The sequence below is a fragment of the Electrophorus electricus genome, chromosome 10, assembly GCF_013358815.1.
Source record: "Electrophorus electricus isolate fEleEle1 chromosome 10, fEleEle1.pri, whole genome shotgun sequence".
Classification (NCBI taxonomy): Eukaryota; Metazoa; Chordata; class Actinopteri; order Gymnotiformes; family Gymnotidae; genus Electrophorus; species Electrophorus electricus.
The window spans coordinates 5,717,585-5,735,700 of record NC_049544.1 but is presented as its reverse complement, the minus strand read 5'-3'; the positions used below and the strand labels follow the sequence as shown (position 1 = coordinate 5,735,700).

Here is an 18,116-nt window from a genome sequence, read left to right as displayed (position 1 = left end):
TAAAACCCACACCATGCAGCCTTTTATTATGTAAAAAAACTGTGCTCGGTGAAGGTTTTGTCATGAGTATATTTTTCTGGGTAAAGGTCCTGTGATGAGTATATTTTTTTGGGTAAAGGTCCTGTCAAGAGTATATTTTTCTCGGTAAAGGTTCTGTCATGGGTATATTTAGCTATAGAAACACTCCACCTACTTGCCTTGCAAGAGAACTGCTCCTGTAGCAAGATGACAATTTAACACAGAACTCAACACAACGCCAAACGTCTTCAACAATCTGACATTCTTTGAATGCCTTATGCCAATGACCAGGCCAAGGCACTTATTTAAAACATCAATTTATTGTGCTTATTGTCACTGACACAAATGTGTCTATCACATAGCATCACAAAATACAACAAAGTCCCCAAGTACTAATCATTAATAATCTTTGTCTTCGATTCAGCTGTTGTTGGTTTGTGCTGGTGGGTCAGGAGGAACATCACATGTTAACAAATGTTATCCAACTACTGAATTCAGTTCTTGTAATATTAAAATGACTAAAATATAATGTATAAACTGACTAAAATATAATGTATAAAACATTCAAATTTATAAAAATGTTTATATTCATTATTAACTCAACAAATAAAACAAAACATAAAAATAAATATAACTGCTACTGTTGATGAATAACAAACACTTCAATAAAAAAATATACACAGCTCATTGTTAAAATTCTACAAACACCTCCTTAAAATGGAAAGCTGATGTTTCTTTTTACAATTACTTTAAGCAAAATGTGAAATTTACTTGTAATTTTACTTGAAAATTTTCATTTTTTTGAAAAAACATTTCAAACAAGATTTAATTCAATTGTCAGAAACACGCTGGATTCAATAAAGTTAGGAAATTTCTTGAAGAAAATCTGACCAATTACATCTATAATGTAGGTTTCCATTGGCCACTGGAAAAAAACTCAATGAGTGGAATTAATTACATTTTACAGTGTAAAATGGTTGATTGCTGGATTCAGTTCTCCACATCAGCATTAGTAAATAGCTTCATCCATATTTTCATCGCTGTCTGCACCAAAGTCTTCGCCATTGTCAAAGTATGACATGATGTAGTCTGTTTCCTGTTGCACACACACAGACAGGCAGTTGGAGCACAGAGGTTCCACAGAGGTTTTCCTCTGACTGAAGCGTTCCACAGAGGTTTTCCTCCTGACTGAAGGGTAAAGCGAATCTTACCTCTTCAAACTCTTCCTCATCATACTCCTCCTCACCCTCTGCCTCCTCCTCCTCTGTTTTTTTCTTCTCGCCCTCCTCTTCATCAGAACTCACCTCCTCCTCTTTTTTCTCCAGCGTCTGTTTAATAAAAGGCACACGTGTGACAGTGGAAGTTGTTCTGCTGTGTGAAGACAGACGTAATGTCTCATCTACCTGTGAAACAGCACAGAAACTACAGTAGACTGCATTATGAGGGGAGGGGGGGGGTGTGTTGGGGGGTGCTCTACCTCCAGTTTGCGGATGATTTCCTCTTTGTCCACTCGTGGCTGTTTGCTTTGTTTGGGAACAGCTGGGGTCTCTGAAACAATACAAATTCCCCAACGGTGCGACTAGCTGGGTTGAGTACAGGGAAGAGATATGCTAAAAGGGCACGGCTGTGTGTATCACTAACCATACTACAAAAAACATTTCTTCAAATGGCACATGGCTTAAAACTAAATATGCTGCTCACATCTATCAGAGGCGCTTTAATCCTGCAGCCCTGACACCTCTCATCGCTCTCTTCCTTCCATGCGTATGTCATCCCTGTCTTCAGCCTTTCATTTAGGATGCGCGTGTAATGGTGCAGAGTGCTGTCTTCCTGATTTCCCCCGAGACAGCGATGAGTCAGAACCTAGCCTCAGCACTTAACCACTAGACAACAGGCCACCTCTCCCATGCACTCTCATTTATACCATTTACCCTGCTTTAAGATACGCGGCTACAGGAAACGGCAGAGTGCTGCAAGATCACGCACGGCCCGTGGCGGAAGGCCACTTAGGATTCATAACACAGCAGTGCTCCGCTACTCACAGAAGCACATCTACAGCGACACACAATTGCTGCCAAAAGCTCCACACCTGCGTGGGGCGAAGACTCTGTGTCTCTGTCTCTGTGCCTCTGTCTCGGGGGAAGAGCAGGCAAGTAGCTGTGCTAATCTCTGTGAATGGTCCTGCATGTAAGGACTTATCTGAGCTGCTCACTCACTCTCAATCAGAGGCCTCTTCGTCCGCACACGCAGCTCCTTTGGCAAACGCCTCCAGTCTGCAAAGACACTCTAAAGTCATTTATATAAAAGAAACAAACAAATTATATATATGTGTGTGTGTGTGTGTGTGTGTGTGTGTGTGTGTGTGTGAAAAGAATTTATCCAATGATCAATAATGAAAAATAATTTAACTGTGAATTGAATTACATGAGGTAACAGTGTGAAACTGGTGTTGACAAAACACATCCCAAACAGTGTGATAATCATCCACTGCAAAGTTTTCAATAATTTGCAATATATTACTTCCCTGAAACAAGGCTGTACATGTGAATGTCGGTGTGCTGCAGGCTGAGCGCTGCCTGGCTCCAGCCCTCAGACTGCCCTGAACTGCAGCAGAACCTGGGCCTTCTGTTTCTAACTCACCCTGTCACTTTCAATTTGCCCCACACTTCTATTTCAGACTCCCAACACTGCCATATAATTGGTTTAATTAGCGTACCGAAAACCAATCCCGACTTCATGGCAATTTGTCATTCAATTAACGTTGTGGATTCATGTTCAGAAATTCCACGGGAGTGATGAGGTGATGGAACAGGCCGCACTCACATCTCCTGATGGAGTTCCAGACCAACATCCAGTCCAGTCTCATCATGTTGGTTGTGGAGCATTCTGAAATGTGTTTAAACAGGTAAATGAAATCTACCTGGGCTCCATTCTATAGTGTTGTCTGACGGTTCACCATTCTGATATTTGTCAGAGTAACGTTCCACATCTGGCAAAAGAAAAAAATAAAATAATAACAGATGTTTATATGTAATTTGTAACAAAGATTCCTGTTAACACAACATGAAGCACATTTTTATTTACTAAAAGAAGATTCTAATACAAGCAATGGGTAAGCTCCATATGAATCTCCATATGAACTTGTTATAATGTGTAAAATGATGTCACAAAATTACACAATCATAGCTGAGTGTACTAAATAACTGTCACCACAATAACCCAAAATTAAAACCTAACCCTGGAATCACTGCATTTACTAAATTTGCTTTACAAAAGTGGTCACAAGCTTGGTTTCTTCCATCAAGGGTCAAACTGCTGCAGAAGATGTTAATAACCATTAATCTGAGACCCAGTGCTGAGTAGGGAGAGACAGTGACCTTTCTTGGGCGCCACAGGCCGTATGTAGAAAGGCAGAGTCTTCATGGTTCCTCTGATTTCCTGCTTCAGGGCGAGCATGTACTCTGCCTCCTCCCCTGTCTGCAAGGGTACTGGCTTGTGCTCTAAGGGCTTTCCATTCAAAACAAGATGACAGAGAGAACAGACCATAATAAACACTGACTCCAACCGCCATTAAAATATTACAGTGATATAGTGAATTACTGGGGTTGTCTTTAAAACACATTATTTATTACAGCAATAATTCAATATTGGCACTGTGGTTAATGTGAACTCTTATAATCGAAGGGGATATTAAATTAAAATAAAAGAAACTGCAGGTGTCAAACACATCCACATAAAAGCTTTATAGTTCTTGAAAAAGTGAACATAAGGGACAGAGCACAAAGTTGTATGGAGCCTGTTGCAACCCATCCAGTTCAAATGATGAGTTTAGTGATGTTCTCAAGTCACACTTCAGTATTCGTATTAGAGTATTACAGTATTATAACAAGGGCACAAGGGTAGTGATAGCTCAGCAGTTCATGCACTGAACTAGTACTCAAAGTTGCCAGTTCAATCTCTACTCGTGCCAAGTTGCAATTATATGGGTTTTGTTTATTTATTTTTTAGGATAAAAGTGTCAACTAAACGCCAAAAGTATAATAACTATCCAATGATCAATGCTTTATAAAGCTTTAGCATGTGATCCTATCTATCTCCAAAACTGTTTGTCACCTTAGTACATTTAACTTACAGGAAACAGTGCTGTAGGCTGGATGGTTGAAGGCGGGAGGTTGTCTCCTTTGGCTATTCCCACTGCCTCCATGCAGAAACTCAACTGACCTCGTCCTCTGCCACGCCCTCGTCCCGCCATTGTACGGTCATGTGAATATCACAATACTAAGATGTGTCTTCTAAAAATAGACCAAAGCCATCAGAGAAAGATATAAAGCAGAACACGTTTCAATTATGTTTAGCTATCTGAAGAAGGCAGCATTCCCTAAAGGATGCGTTTCCTACCTACCTGGCGGAATCGTACAGTAACTAAACGTGGCGGCTGAAACATACGCCAAGACGTGCCTAACTTGTGAAATCTTGTTATTACCTCCTAGCAAATAACAGCTCATATAGTGGCTAGCTAGCTAGAATACCTTTACTTCATTAAACTTTCAGTAAACCTTTTCCTAAATAAACTGTCTAACGTCTGAACCGTGACAGGTCCTCTAACAAGACAAAAAAGTACAGAAAGCTATCTATCTTATATAAACAACGTTGTGGTTAGCTAGCGGGACAGCTAACCTAAGCGTCATGCTAATTTTACTGCACTGTCGATAATCGTGTGATGAACGAAAGCCTGATTAACTCGTGCAGTTTAGCTTCTGTTTATTGCATGTTTGTAATTAAAATATATTGCGAACATTTTATCTAAGACAAGACAAGAACGTAAGCTATCTAAAGACTTGATGCGAAGTTCCCCGCCAAACAATGGAAACAAATCTCCGGTGCGTTCCGTTCAAGAAAATCTTCCCAATGGTAAACACTTTCGATAAAAAAGTTCCTCTTTGGCAGTTACAAGCTAATAGCGAATAATAGCCATTATCTCAATAGCTAATAATAACCTTTAATAATATACTGCCAAATGTGTCCGACTAATTAAATATATTATGACCCTCAAAATCTCGGACACGGGCTGTTTAGATGACACTTAGTTAGCATTTTAGTTGTAAAAGAGAAGGGGTGACAAAATATTAATTCCGGAAATGTAGCTAACATTGTGGTTGTGCCATAGTAACAGTTCTTGTGCTGTTCAGTTTATAAAGTGTTTATTAGCTGGTAGAGCAAGGTGCTAGCAACACCAGGGTCGTGCGTTCATATCCCAGGAAGCACACAAACTGCCATACTGATATTTGCTTAGAGCGTGCGAAAAATGTAAAAATGCAAACCATGCAACTGGTAGAGTACGTGGATTGTTTCAGATACAGTTTTCCTACTGCCCTATAGGTCACTTAGTGGAGTGTTCACATGTAATTATCTAGTTAGTTTTGAAGCCAGACATTGTTCTCTCATCGTTTCAAGATTCCAAGGATTTCGAGTTCTTTACTTTTGAACGTCTGTTAAAAATCTTATAATAACAAAATAACTGATATTTAGGTTTACTTTGTGTACCCGATCGCAGTATTTTCTTTGGCATGTCATAAACGACTCACTGAACTGTTTATGGGCTCAGATATGGACACTCTAAACTCGCCAGATTCTGAGCGTGAGTGATCTTATAATTCAACAGCGTTGGGGTTCGTCATGTAACACTTGCTGCAACTTATATCACCCAGAGGGTGCAGCAGGGAGGAGAAGTAGCAGGTGTTTGGAGCGCAGTTGTATTTGGGGTCAAATGCATTACTTTTCTAGCCAATGAGTTTCAGTCTGTAATGCATTACTAACGCATTCTGACAGTTGTAACAAAGTTACATCATTAGCAAACCCGTGTTTATCAAACATCTGTGAGTATTTCATGACCCTGTATAGTTGCTTACTGATGTTATTTTTTATGATGAAGTAGACAGTGAACATGACATATGAACAACTAAGTTAGAAATATAAAAACTAAAGGGCTTTGGGTTAAATCTCAGTGCAACCTTCTGAATTACTTTTACAGCCGTGTCAAAATTTCACAAAATAGAAAATTAAATGTTTGGTAAAATATATTAGGCTTTGTTTAGGCTAGATTAAACAGAACCCTCTATAAATGTTAAAAACTAATATATATTTGTATAACTCTTAAGAAAGATTATTAAAATAACTGATTTAGCATGTTTATGATCTATTAAATCAGGGGTGTCACTCTTTCTCTCACACTCTGCCTCACACACACACACACACTCACACACACACACACACTCACACACACACACACACACACACACACACAACACACACACACACTCACACACACACACACACTCACACACACACACACACACACACAGTCAGCGGCATGTGCATGTCACCGTGGGAACGCTTCTGTCGGAATCCACAGAATCTGTTACCATAGAAACTGTGTTCCATAATAGCTACAGTCACTGAGTTAGTATTTATGCAGTCTGGGAATTGTATCACACCCCTACTTTCCGTGAAGAGTGCCTCAATTTATTCAGGCCGCAAATTGTAAAAGCAATATTTAAAAATTATGTAGAGACAAGACTTGCTCCTCAGCAAGGTATAGCCTAGTTGATGGAATTTCAGAACAACTGCACTACAACTTAACTTGATGAAATGTCTCTGCATCCAAACTCCTGACACATGAACATCATGCTGCTTAGACATGAAGGTCAAGGGAGACAACAATCAATCTGTGTTGCAGAGATGTTGTTAGTCAGTTTTTTACACACCATTTCCAATTGTAGAACCAATGCACCAATCTATCAATATAGCTTCAGCCTATATATCAAGTGTTACACAATAAACTGTCATACACATCACAACATCATGTGTTTCTGCATTGACGTAGGGCCTTCCCTCAGAGAATAAACGCTGTACTTAAAAGGCTGAACACTAGATAACAAAAACTCAACCAAACAATTGAATAGATTTAAGATGACAGTCTTATCAGTGATGAGATGTATAACATAGCCTGCTGGAAATCAAGTCCTAAAAATCCCTTGACCCATAAAAGTAAAAACGAAAGAGGTGAAACACAACATCACATTTGCACTTCAACAGGAAACCAGCCTGTGGAGTCCACGCTACCTGGTGTAGATAGTAACGATATTCTAATTATGAGATTCGGAAAGCGTTTCACGCCATTACATAGGTTATGTTCATGAGGACTAGCAGCCCGTCAGTCTCTTCAGCAGTCTTTGACGTCGGCTCGGAAATCACTTAAGCCGTATCGCTTGCCTCCGTCGGGCTTTCGCTGGTTCACCGTAGGAGCCGCGCGGTAGCGCAGCGCATCACATCACTCCCACAAGCTGCCCACTCCCCGCCCCCGCCGCGTCTTCTAAACTCGTGGTCGCGGGAGAACTGTGGGGGGAAGGGGGACCGATTTAACGCAGAACGGAGGTAGAGGAGGGTCTGCGCAGAATACCACAAATATTAACTGGATTTGGGGATAAAGCAGCGCGGAAATGGAATTAATTTAGCAGAACGCAGCACAGCCACGGTAAGACTGGCACAAGATACTGTCCTCGAACTGTACAAAGTGACTCGGCGTTGCGTTGCGGATTTGCGTTTCATTCCTAATGTTTTAGAATGGTTTTTAATTCAGTAAGCAAGCTAAGTTGAAGGGACGTTTTACTGAATGCAACACCTAACCTGCACAAGTCATTTTACTTCGTTTTGCATTTACGATCATAATGGGCAATTACAAGTGTTTAGACTATGAGCACTTTGTATTATTTATATTCCAGCTACTTGATTTTATTACTTAAATGCACTTTTTAGTATTGTCTGTAAGCCAGTCGGTGTTCTGTGACATGTACTACACCAACATCTATATGAAATCTTCTCGCCTAGAAGCCGTCTTGAAAGCGCTTTTGATTTCAGTCAGTAGCATAAATGATTATGATCTCATCATACGGCTGATATAGATCTTCTCGTTTTAGAAGTGAAAGCATAGGCACTTGTATTGTACAGATGTTTAAGACTACTCTCTTCTTCTCTTCAAGCGCAGGAATGCTGGATTGGCTCGCAGGTGCCCTATATTTAGACCGCATATTTACAGCTCTTAATACGTATGCCCAGAACGGTCTCTGACTGGAAACGGTGCGCTTAACAAGGACATTCTATTGCGCATTGTAGTTTTAAGAGCGAAGAAATAGTATAATTTTTATATATTGAATATAATATTTCAAGTGATGGAATGTTGGATTGATATGTGAGGTTTATGAGCAAAATGCAAATAAGAAAATAAGAGTGCATAATATATACAGGAAGATGAATAATAAATGCTGTTGAGTAACTTAATTTGGCTCTGTATAGCAATAAAAGCTCGCTTATGTCTTACATTATAGCTTACTGTCTATCTGTGTTTTATAAATATGTCTTCAACCAGGATATTTTATCGTCATCTTGTTACGACGAGATCGTTTTGTGTTTATTCATTAATGGAGAAAAAACTTACGTCAGAGACGAACTGACGTAGGGAATTGACACCAGATTTGACACTTTATGACTATAAATAGCACTGGTGGCTGGGCTATTTTATGGTTTCTTGCAAATTCAAAAACACAAACTCTGCGTGGTTGATTTAGGGAAAATACCATTTTGCATTGGTCCTCTAATTCAGCACCATGGATAGCGACACGAACGTCAGACAGACTAGCCAGAAAAAAAAGCAGAGCCATCTCCCTTTCTGCAAAAACACTAAAGGCAGAAAAACATATCTTCCCTCTTACAGACAACTATCAAAATCAGAAAAATAAGCCTAAATATACGCTCATCAAATGCTGACAATAAAACTATACCATTGACATGTAACATAGCCTGTTCATTTTATAATTTTAGACAATGTTCACAACACATAAACATATTTGTATTCATTTTTGGGATATGAACAGATAAAATGGGTATGGGTGAAGTGCTGGGGTACGCTATAGGCCTGTTTGTTTCACGCGTCCTAGCAGCCACCACACTCTTATTTCCTAGATCCAACTGTTTCAACTGCTATGCCAGACCAACGGCTCGGTCTTGTTTGTCCCCCCCCCCCCCCCCCCCCCCCAAATCCATTCACGTGTGCTACTTTGGTAAAGTTCTGCAATTTTTTTTTATTGCATCTACATTTAAGATGGCAGTGCATGGTCCCACAGAGACTTTGTCAAGATTCTAAGAAATGTTTGCATGTTATGGTGCACAAAGTTGTCCATTCCGGCTACACTGTGTGCACTCAGGTTTTATGTTGAATTAAACAGAGGAGATATCATCATCATATCCATATCAAATTTTGTTCAAGTCAGAATCTTTACTAGAATGGTCAAGTTCTGGTAAACAATCGGCAAAGCAAATAAGTCAGACAATCAATCAATCAATCAATCAATAGTAATGTACTATGGCATGCTTATTATTTTAGAAGAATTCTCTTCAACAGTCAAACTTCCCTTAAATTAGTCTCTTCCATATTATACAAGATATTGGATTTGATTTATGTGTTTCCCATCTGTACTTTTAATCTCTTACATTAAAGAGATTACACACATTATTGTGGGCCCCATGTACGCAACTGATGCTCTGACGTCAGTCCACACATACACGTGTTAGTCCACACGTACACACATCAGACAGGGACAGAGTGAGCCTGAAGCACCGTCTGCAAGACACTGAAAGGGATGGCAGTCCAAAGTGTCCCTTGACTACGGGCCAGTTCATTTTACTGGAACAAGCTCATGCAGACAGACATCTGACGAGCAACATGGACACCCAGAATGGACCATGTCTGCTGAATGAACAGCAGAAACAGTGAAAGGAATAGGAGTCCTCTTCTTGTTGTATTGTTAATCAGACAATAAAACATAACTAACTTAGACTTACAGCACCCAACTGCTCCAAGAGTCAAACCTTTCCTTTTCTTTGCCCCTTTCTCTGTGAAATTTCTGTAAATTGATGTAAAGAAAAAGAATTGCAGGACTTGTTGGGAAGAAAGTGCTTAAACAAATGGAACAAATGGATTGTATGATATAACCAATAACTAGTGTGATTTTACAACATGCTAAAACTAAGGAACCAGTCCGGAGGTAGCAATTCCATTATTAAGAACTCTTTGAGAAACACTTGAGGAATGTGATACAGATGTGGATAACCATGCCTGGAAATTCACTGGCGTTACAAACGCATTGCAAAGGCATTACAAGTGTTGTAAATGCTGGCGTTACAAATGCACTGTTTAGTTTATGTTTGTTTGTTTGTTTTTTGGGTTGGAGAAGGGATGCAGTATGGTTTGTGTTTACAGAGGGCATCAGATCCTTCTTCATCCCAGACGCACTGCCTTCCCAGCCGCTCCTGCTCTCCCTATTTTGCCAGTGTTATGACTGATGAAAGGACTCATCCAATATGACTGGGTCAGGGGGACAGATGGCAGCGGGCCAGTCAGGCTTCACTGAAGCTTGTCCCATTAGTTCATCATGCCCTGGGTCTGCAGTATTGGCAGTGCACAGGGGATTTCTGTCACTGGACACTTGTCTTGCAGATTGAAGCACGGCGCATCTAGAAAGCAGTGCATATTCATGGAGCGATGAGATCTAATGAGACTAACAGCAGGCAGGAGATGGCCTCAGATTTCTGTTAATTTCTAACAATGCTTCCACCCACACACGCACACACACACACACACACACACACACACACTACGGCAGCCACCCCAACCCCCATCAGCCCAGCCCTCAATCTTGACTGCAGTACGAAGGATTGACAACAGTCCTGAGAGGCACATACACCCTGTTGGATAAGGTGTGCGGGGGGTGAGAGAAAGAACAGAAAAGGCGAGATAGAAAAAAAGTGTCAAGGGAGAGGGAGGCATATGATTCATTTCCATCCCCTGTTGTCAGGAGACCAGGCGAATTGGATAGAGCTCATTCCTGGCTGAATGTTCGGCTTGTCATTTACATCTCCCAGTGTAGTACTGAGCATTTCAATTAATCGTAATAAGAAACCCCACTTCAGGGGATCGTCACTCCAACTGGTGAAATATGCCTAGCTCTATCTGCTTCTGATTGATGTCAATGAGCTCACTGCCTCCCACTGAAACACGCACACGAACACATGGACGCATACACACAGGTCAGGCGGGGACAGAGTTACGTGAAGCACTGGCTGTAAGAGAGAGAGGAACAAAGAGAGATGACAATCCAAAGTGTCCCTTGACTGTGGGCCAATTCATTTTACTGGAACAAGCTCAAACATCTGAGCAGTAACATGGACACCTCCATCCTTATCCAATAGAACCCGGCGAAACAGCATGTGTTTACTGGAGTGTGTTTTAGCAGAGTGGAGGATCAGCAGGTCCACTGGACAGAGTTATTACAGCTGAGAGCACCATTCTCTGACTACAAGCTCTCATCATTTAAACAAGCTCAATCAGAGAGCGAGAAAGCACTCACCCTCGTAGAAAATAAAAAAGGAAGAGCAGGTGTAAATAGAGGTAACAGAGATTGCTAGATGAAATTGAATTGCTTCAGTGCGTATGGCCTGTAAATGTTCTAGTTTCAAAGTCCTGATCTGAGCTCCTTCTAAAGATGAATCATCCATAGATGATTTGTGTTTGCAACCAGAGAAAGACTTTCTCTAGCCTCAATTTCTCAGCTGGAAGAGCTTTCTCAGTTTATTGTTTGCATCTAAAACACACAGTTGTTTCTGCCTCCATATCGCTCTCTTGCTCTCTCTCTCTCTCTCTCTCTCTCTCTCTCTCTCTCTCTCTCTTTCAGCAGCATATCAGTATGCATAAAAGTGCACCTTTAGCTTGCTGAGATTCAGCTTGGTCTGGGATCACAGGGAATAAGCAATGAGAAAGCTGGAGATAGCAGAGCGCAGAGCTCTGGTCTAAGGTTGAAGTCCAGTCAGAGACTAGATCTGCCAAATCTGGATCCACTCAGTGAGTGTGAGACAGAAAAGACGTTGGTGCAGGTACATCACAGCTAGCATGCACACAATTCAAGGCAAATTTATTTGCATAGCACTTTTCATACATAGTGGCAGTTCAAAGTGCTTCACACACACACACACACACACACACACACACACACACACACACAAGCTCAGTCCTCTGCCAAAGATCTTCTTCTCAGTCCCTAACAATGCACAGGCCATAGATGACACAGAGGAGAGGAATAAGCACCAGCGTGCCTGTTAACACAGACGCTCTGTACCAGTAGGAAGCACCTGGGAAACAGGGATCATCACAGTCAACCTACGGCACAAAGAGCGGAATAGGCACTCGACCCTTCCCTGGAAGAGAACAATTTAACAACAAGGTTAAGAGGAATGCAGACATATGCACACTGTATATGTAACATAGACTGCGTCTCTATCCAGCCCACCTCCAGCACTGCACTGGACTGGCCCCAGATCAGTAGACCCCACTGCGAGGAGTGGAAGTGTATGTCTGTACTAGCACTTGGTAACAAGACTCGGCGAAGTCCCACACAGATCCTCCACTTCCACAGTACCTCAATCCTTCCAGCCATCCCATTCCTCTATGCCATTAAGTGATTTCTGCTTGGCCGCTGGTTGTGCTTTTTTCATGTGTTGCTTGTGTAAATCTACCTGGGATTTACTTTGGTCACATTGGATTTTAAATCAGTCCGAATAAATCCAAACCACTGAAACACAACATATCCTTGCGTCTCAGTGCTGTTGTAGTAATGCCTAATTACCACATCAAGCTTGTGTGTGTGCAATGAGCGTCTCTCTCTGCTTTCTGCTGCATGAACAGAGATTGATGGGAGACCCTCAGTGCTGTGGACAATTTGGGAATGCTGCCTTTATTGCTTTGATCATCATAATCACTGCTTTGACTCACCCCATGGCCACAGACAGCTGCTGGTTCATAGCTGACTGAAGCTGTGTATTAATGTAGCCACAGCAGTGGGGGTTGCTGGCAATAAGAGCAGAGGATGTAACCACATGGCTGAAATTCTTCCACCCAGTAAGCCCTGCATGTGCAAACTGACTATTTAACTATAGAATTTCGTTATTATATGATATTATTATATTTGTATTAGACTCTTATATTGATTTATTATATGCATTTGTTTACAGAATACTTTTTGAATATTTACTTTTTATGGCTATATTTAATCTTAGCTTTCATTCATAATTTACTGAATCAAAATGGCTCAGTACAACAAGCTTATTTTTAAGATCAAATGATGTCCACATTGCTGATGAATGATTCAGTGCCTAAGGGCTGTAATACTGTCAGAATCCTTTCCATTGTGGTTTGGCCATAGTAACCAGGAAAGATTTTACCTTACACTAAAGGTTTCTCTAGTTCCAATAAAATGTTCTCCATCAGAGAATGTCCTAAAATCAGTAAGGATCTGATAATATAATTTCTTTGATATATCATAGATGTGTCACTTAGAAGAGACTAAAGTATTTTGTGTAAAAATTGTCTTCTATTTTTTCCAGTCATATTACCACAAAAATATTTTAAGAAGGTATTTAAAATGCAGTTAATGTAATATATACATTGATTACGTGCAATTAAAAACTATATAAATTAATTAATTATAACTATAACAAATTTTAAATGGACAGTTATATAACAAGTCCTTTTTCCTTCAGTGTCTAAAATTGGCCAACAGAAGGTACATTTCTGTTCAGCCATGAACGATCAACCCCCTCTCACTTGATTAATGGCATCACAGATGACTTATTATGTTGTTCAATAATTCAGTATTCAAAATGCCTGGTGTGGTATGGTACAGTCATAAACCTTTGAATTGAATAGTTTTCTTTCTCTATCCAGCATCTGTTGTCCAATTTTAATATTTAGAACAGATTTATTTTCTGAGCTGTAAAGCTTTACATTTCTGTCTTTTCCTGTCTCATTTTACACTGTTAAAACTGCATGGGGCTGGGGCTTCATTGTGTTGGACGAATGAGAGCACTGGTGAAAATGGCAGACCATACTCCTCTTTATCACACTCTGCAGACTGCAGGGCTATTATTTCAAAAATGTTTTAAAGCCTTTTTTTATCTAAGGACTCAAAGTAATATTATCCTTTAGTGCCGTGCAATGAGCAAGTCCGAGAGCTGAGACAGGAGCACTTACAAACCAGCCTCATGCGTTTCTATTCCCCCACCGCAGGTTGTCCCGATGTGCAGGCAGTGCTGAGGAGAGGAGGCCAGGGCTGGGGAGCACCGGGGCATCATGGGTGACGGGGGAGCCCTGCGTACCGAGGGCAACGCCCTGCTGAAGGCTGTGTTCCAGGGCAAGCTCCGTCTGGCTCGTCTGTTGCTAGAGGGTGGGGCCTACATCAACGAGGGCAACGAGCGCGGCGAGACACCCATTGCGGCTGCCTGCCTGGCAGGCTACGATGACCCACAGACGCGGCAGAGGATGGTGCGCTATCTGCTCGAGAAGGGTGCCGACCCAAACATCCCGGACAAGTCGGGTCGGACGGCGCTGATGCACGCTTGCGCCGAGCGTGCCGGCAAAGACGTGGTGTCACTGCTGCTGGAAAATGGTGCCGACCCGAGTCTTAAAGACTATTCCGGATCCTCAGCCCTGATGTATGCCATTAACAGAGGTGACAGGGAAGCCCTGCAGACACTGCTGGACGCCTGCAAGGCCAAGGGAAAAGAAGTGATCATTATCACCACGGATACCTCGCCCTCCGGCACCAAGAAGACCAAGCAGTACCTGAACTCTCCACCCTCGCCGGGCGTGGTGGACAAAGTCTCGCCCACCTGCATGTCCCCCTCGGAGGTCGAGATCCGCACGTCAGGTTCCCCCGCCGGAGAGGAAGAGGATGGCATCTTCAGCTTCGCCCTGACCTCCGCCCTCCCACTGCCATCTAACAGGCCACCGGGCGAGAGGAGGCCACCGCCACGAAAGCTCCTCAAACGGCTAAACTCTGAGCCATGGGGCCTGGTGGCTCCGAGCGTGCTCGCCGAGAGGAGGGAGCGGGAGGAGGGCGACCTTGCGGAGGAGGACAAAGTAACAACAGAGATGAACGGCCTTTCGATCTCTGGGCCGGGCAGACCCCTGCTCTCACGTCGCCACAGCATCGAGACGCACGACACCTGCTCGCCAAAGATGATCGACCGCTCGTGCTCGGAGGACTGCGCCGCGCTCTGCGCCTCCTCGTGGGCCGACAAAGTGCAGCAGCACCAGTCACTGTACCGCAGGAACACGGCACCCGAGTCCCAGGAGAACGCCGGGCACCTGCTTGCAGGGGGTGCCCGGGTGCCTCCACACCCCAAGCTCACCCGCATGGAGCACTACGAGTCGGACACACACCTGTGCGCAGAGTCCATCCCTGGCTCGCCTGACTCGGGCCGCATGTCGGTGGAGCGGCGCAGGTACAACGCCTCGCCACTCTCGCTGCTCACTAGCTCCTCCCGTGAGTCCCTGGAGAGCATCCCCAACTCGGTATCTCCCATCACCATGAGGAGGAGGTCGCCGGGTCTGCTAGAACGCCGCGGCTCTGGCACGCTCCTCCTGGACCACATCTCGCACACGCGGCCCGGGTTCTTGCCGCCACTAAACGTCAACCCACAGCGGCCCATCCCGGACATTCGGGCCAATGGCAAGCCCACCTCGCCCGTGCATTCTGGCACCAAGATCCTGCTGCCGGTGGCGCCGTCGTCCCCGAAGCGTGGGCCAGACTTCAAGATGAAGAAGAAGCTGATGAGGAGGCACTCAATGCAAACGGAGCAGATGAAGCAGCTCTCCACCTTTCAGGAGATCCTCGCTGAGAAGGTGATGGAGGTCAATGGAGACTGATGCTAATAGGAGCATGAGAGAGCTACATAGCATGCACATACATGGAGAAATTCACCTCCAGTTCAGATCACTAGACAGTGAACTTCTAAAAAATGCATAAACTACAAGTCCTATTCTTACAAAAAAAAAACCCAGTTCAGACACAACACCAATCTTGATAACAATGGCTGAAAGTTAACAGCCACCAACTAGCATTATGCAAATTACATCATGCTGGTGGCTTCGACCTTCCATTCATTGTTTGCCAGGATTGCATGTTTGGCCGATCTACTCATTTAAATCGGTTCCATTTAATGTCATTTTTGGTTTCTTATAATTAGTTTTTCACCATTGTGTCCTATTTGACGAATGGCTCTTCTCGTTTAAAATGGTCACGCTTTACGCACGATCCCTTTTACTGAAGCATATATAGTGAAACAGCTGAGCTGGAATGTGTTTAAGAAAGAAATGTTAATGCTGCTGGCGAAGCGACACGCGGTCCTCGCGTGCGTCCTTACACGAGCCAAACTCACGTCTTGCCCTATTTAGGATGACGTAGCTAATTCTCCCGAGGAAAAACATGCAACATGCAGTTTTCTCCTTAAAAATCTTAACACTGAGAATAAATCTGTTGCCGACGCAATAGGTTTACCGCACAGACGATCTATACTTTTCAAACTGATTTAAATCAAGTAATGTAAAAGGGCCGTCTCTAAAAATTTGTGTTTAGCAAAACCGTAAAAAATAAAACATTCCTTAGCGGTAAAAACGGAAACAAAAATCCACCAATTGAAACTTCTGCATATATTAGGATGTAGAATGAGCTCTGTATGCATGAATTTAAACACAAGAAAATGAAGTGCAATTCGTATCTCAGATTCCCAAAGAATTTCCATGAAACTCGTTTATGTTTACGCGTACCAAAACTTGGAGGGCACGGAAAAACGAAACGCAACAACAGGGCTCCTCTGTTTTATTGCAGAAGGGGTAGGGTGCACATGTAGATATTGTACAGATTTCACAGGAGGTAAAGTAAGAATTTGTGTTTCAAGTATTTCTGTGTGCAATATTATGTGCTGCACCTTCTCTGGTTTCATATTATCACTGAACACTGGATGACCATTACTTTTGCAGCGCGAAAAGCAATCTGCACTTCTGGGGAGCATCGCGATGTTCGGAAAAACAGTCGGACACAGCAACGTTTACACTCATTTGAAATTAAATTCGTTTCAGTGTAGTGTTTGTCAGTGTAGCGAGAGAAATATATACATATATACATATATAAATAACCAAGAAATACTTTAATAAAGCTTAAAATGTGATTGAGAGTCTTGCTTCAGTTTAGTTGAAAATCTATTTTAGTGCTTTGAGTTAGCATATGTTAGTTTATGTCGATTGAACTAAGCATACTTTAACATGAAAAAGAAAACAGAGTCATATTTTTCTACGCCTGTGTGACTGGTCGCACTTTTCACCGTTTTCGTCTTTTGTTTCCAGTCTTTCAAAACAAAATGAATATGATGTACTTTTTGGGTTATAAATGACTTATACTCTTAGTATGGAAACAACTATGTTTAAAAGAGACAAAGGCATAGGCAACAATATTCATTACGTTCTTTAATTAAGGTATTTTCCGATAGATAACCGCATCTTTGCATTCAAAGATTTTACCCGAAACCATGTAAACGCACCTCTTTTAAAGCCTGTCAGATGACGGTGATGATACTGATGTGTGCTTTCATTTGAACGTTACCTGTTCTGTTCTAACGGGATATCTTCTCTTCGTTTCTCCTCATCGAGGTCTCTCTCGATGATCACATCGTGTCATGCTATAAAAAAAAAAATGAACAAAACGAACAAAAAACAGTGAACTTGTTTCAATTGTGCTCAGGTATGTCTGACCAGACCCGAACCAGTACGAGGGTCACCAGTTGTTTTAGACGCTGTACACAGAGGACGTGTGTTTCATGGCGTGCTGCTGTCGTGTGGGTAATAGGAATATAATTACTACACATCCAAGTGTCTTACATCGCGTTGTATCAAAAGGAATAGCAGTTACAGTATCAACATCTAGTTCAGTGGATTCAATATTTATTGTAATTTTGTATGTTTGGTGTGGTACACTGGTAATGTACTGAACAGAATAATTAATCGATTAAAAAAAATTTGATGACTTTTGTGCTAGCAGTAAGCTTTAGGGTGCGCGGCAGTATAGTGTCCGTGTAATTATCTGCACAACACACGATGGGAATTAGTCTCATGCTCATGAGACATTTATGGTGCTTTGAATAAAGGCATATGATTA

The 18,116-nt window shown here is 42.2% G+C and overlaps 2 protein-coding genes across 2 annotated transcripts; one reads left to right on the top strand and one right to left on the bottom strand.

Moving 5' to 3' along the window:
• Positions 1-318: 318 nt before the first annotated feature.
• polr3glb (RNA polymerase III subunit GL b) lies at positions 319-4,921 on the bottom strand. The gene is made up of 8 exons (XM_027000066.2): positions 4,421-4,921; positions 4,151-4,310; positions 3,396-3,525; positions 2,939-3,007; positions 2,235-2,291; positions 1,496-1,566; positions 1,230-1,346; positions 319-1,114 (listed from the first exon to the last, which is right to left on the bottom strand). Exons 2-8 carry the CDS (start codon positions 4,268-4,270, stop codon positions 1,028-1,030), a joined length of 651 nt encoding a protein of 216 aa, XP_026855867.1. The 5' UTR covers positions 4,271-4,310; positions 4,421-4,921; the 3' UTR covers positions 319-1,027.
• A 2,278-nt stretch (positions 4,922-7,199) lies between these two features.
• LOC113571170 (ankyrin repeat domain-containing protein 34A) lies at positions 7,200-18,113 on the top strand. The gene is made up of 2 exons (XM_035530474.1): positions 7,200-7,552; positions 14,192-18,113. The coding sequence occupies exon 2, from the start codon at positions 14,255-14,257 to the stop codon at positions 15,830-15,832; it is 1,578 nt and encodes a 525-aa protein (XP_035386367.1). The 5' UTR covers positions 7,200-7,552; positions 14,192-14,254; the 3' UTR covers positions 15,833-18,113.
• The last annotated feature ends 3 nt before the right edge of the window (positions 18,114-18,116 follow it).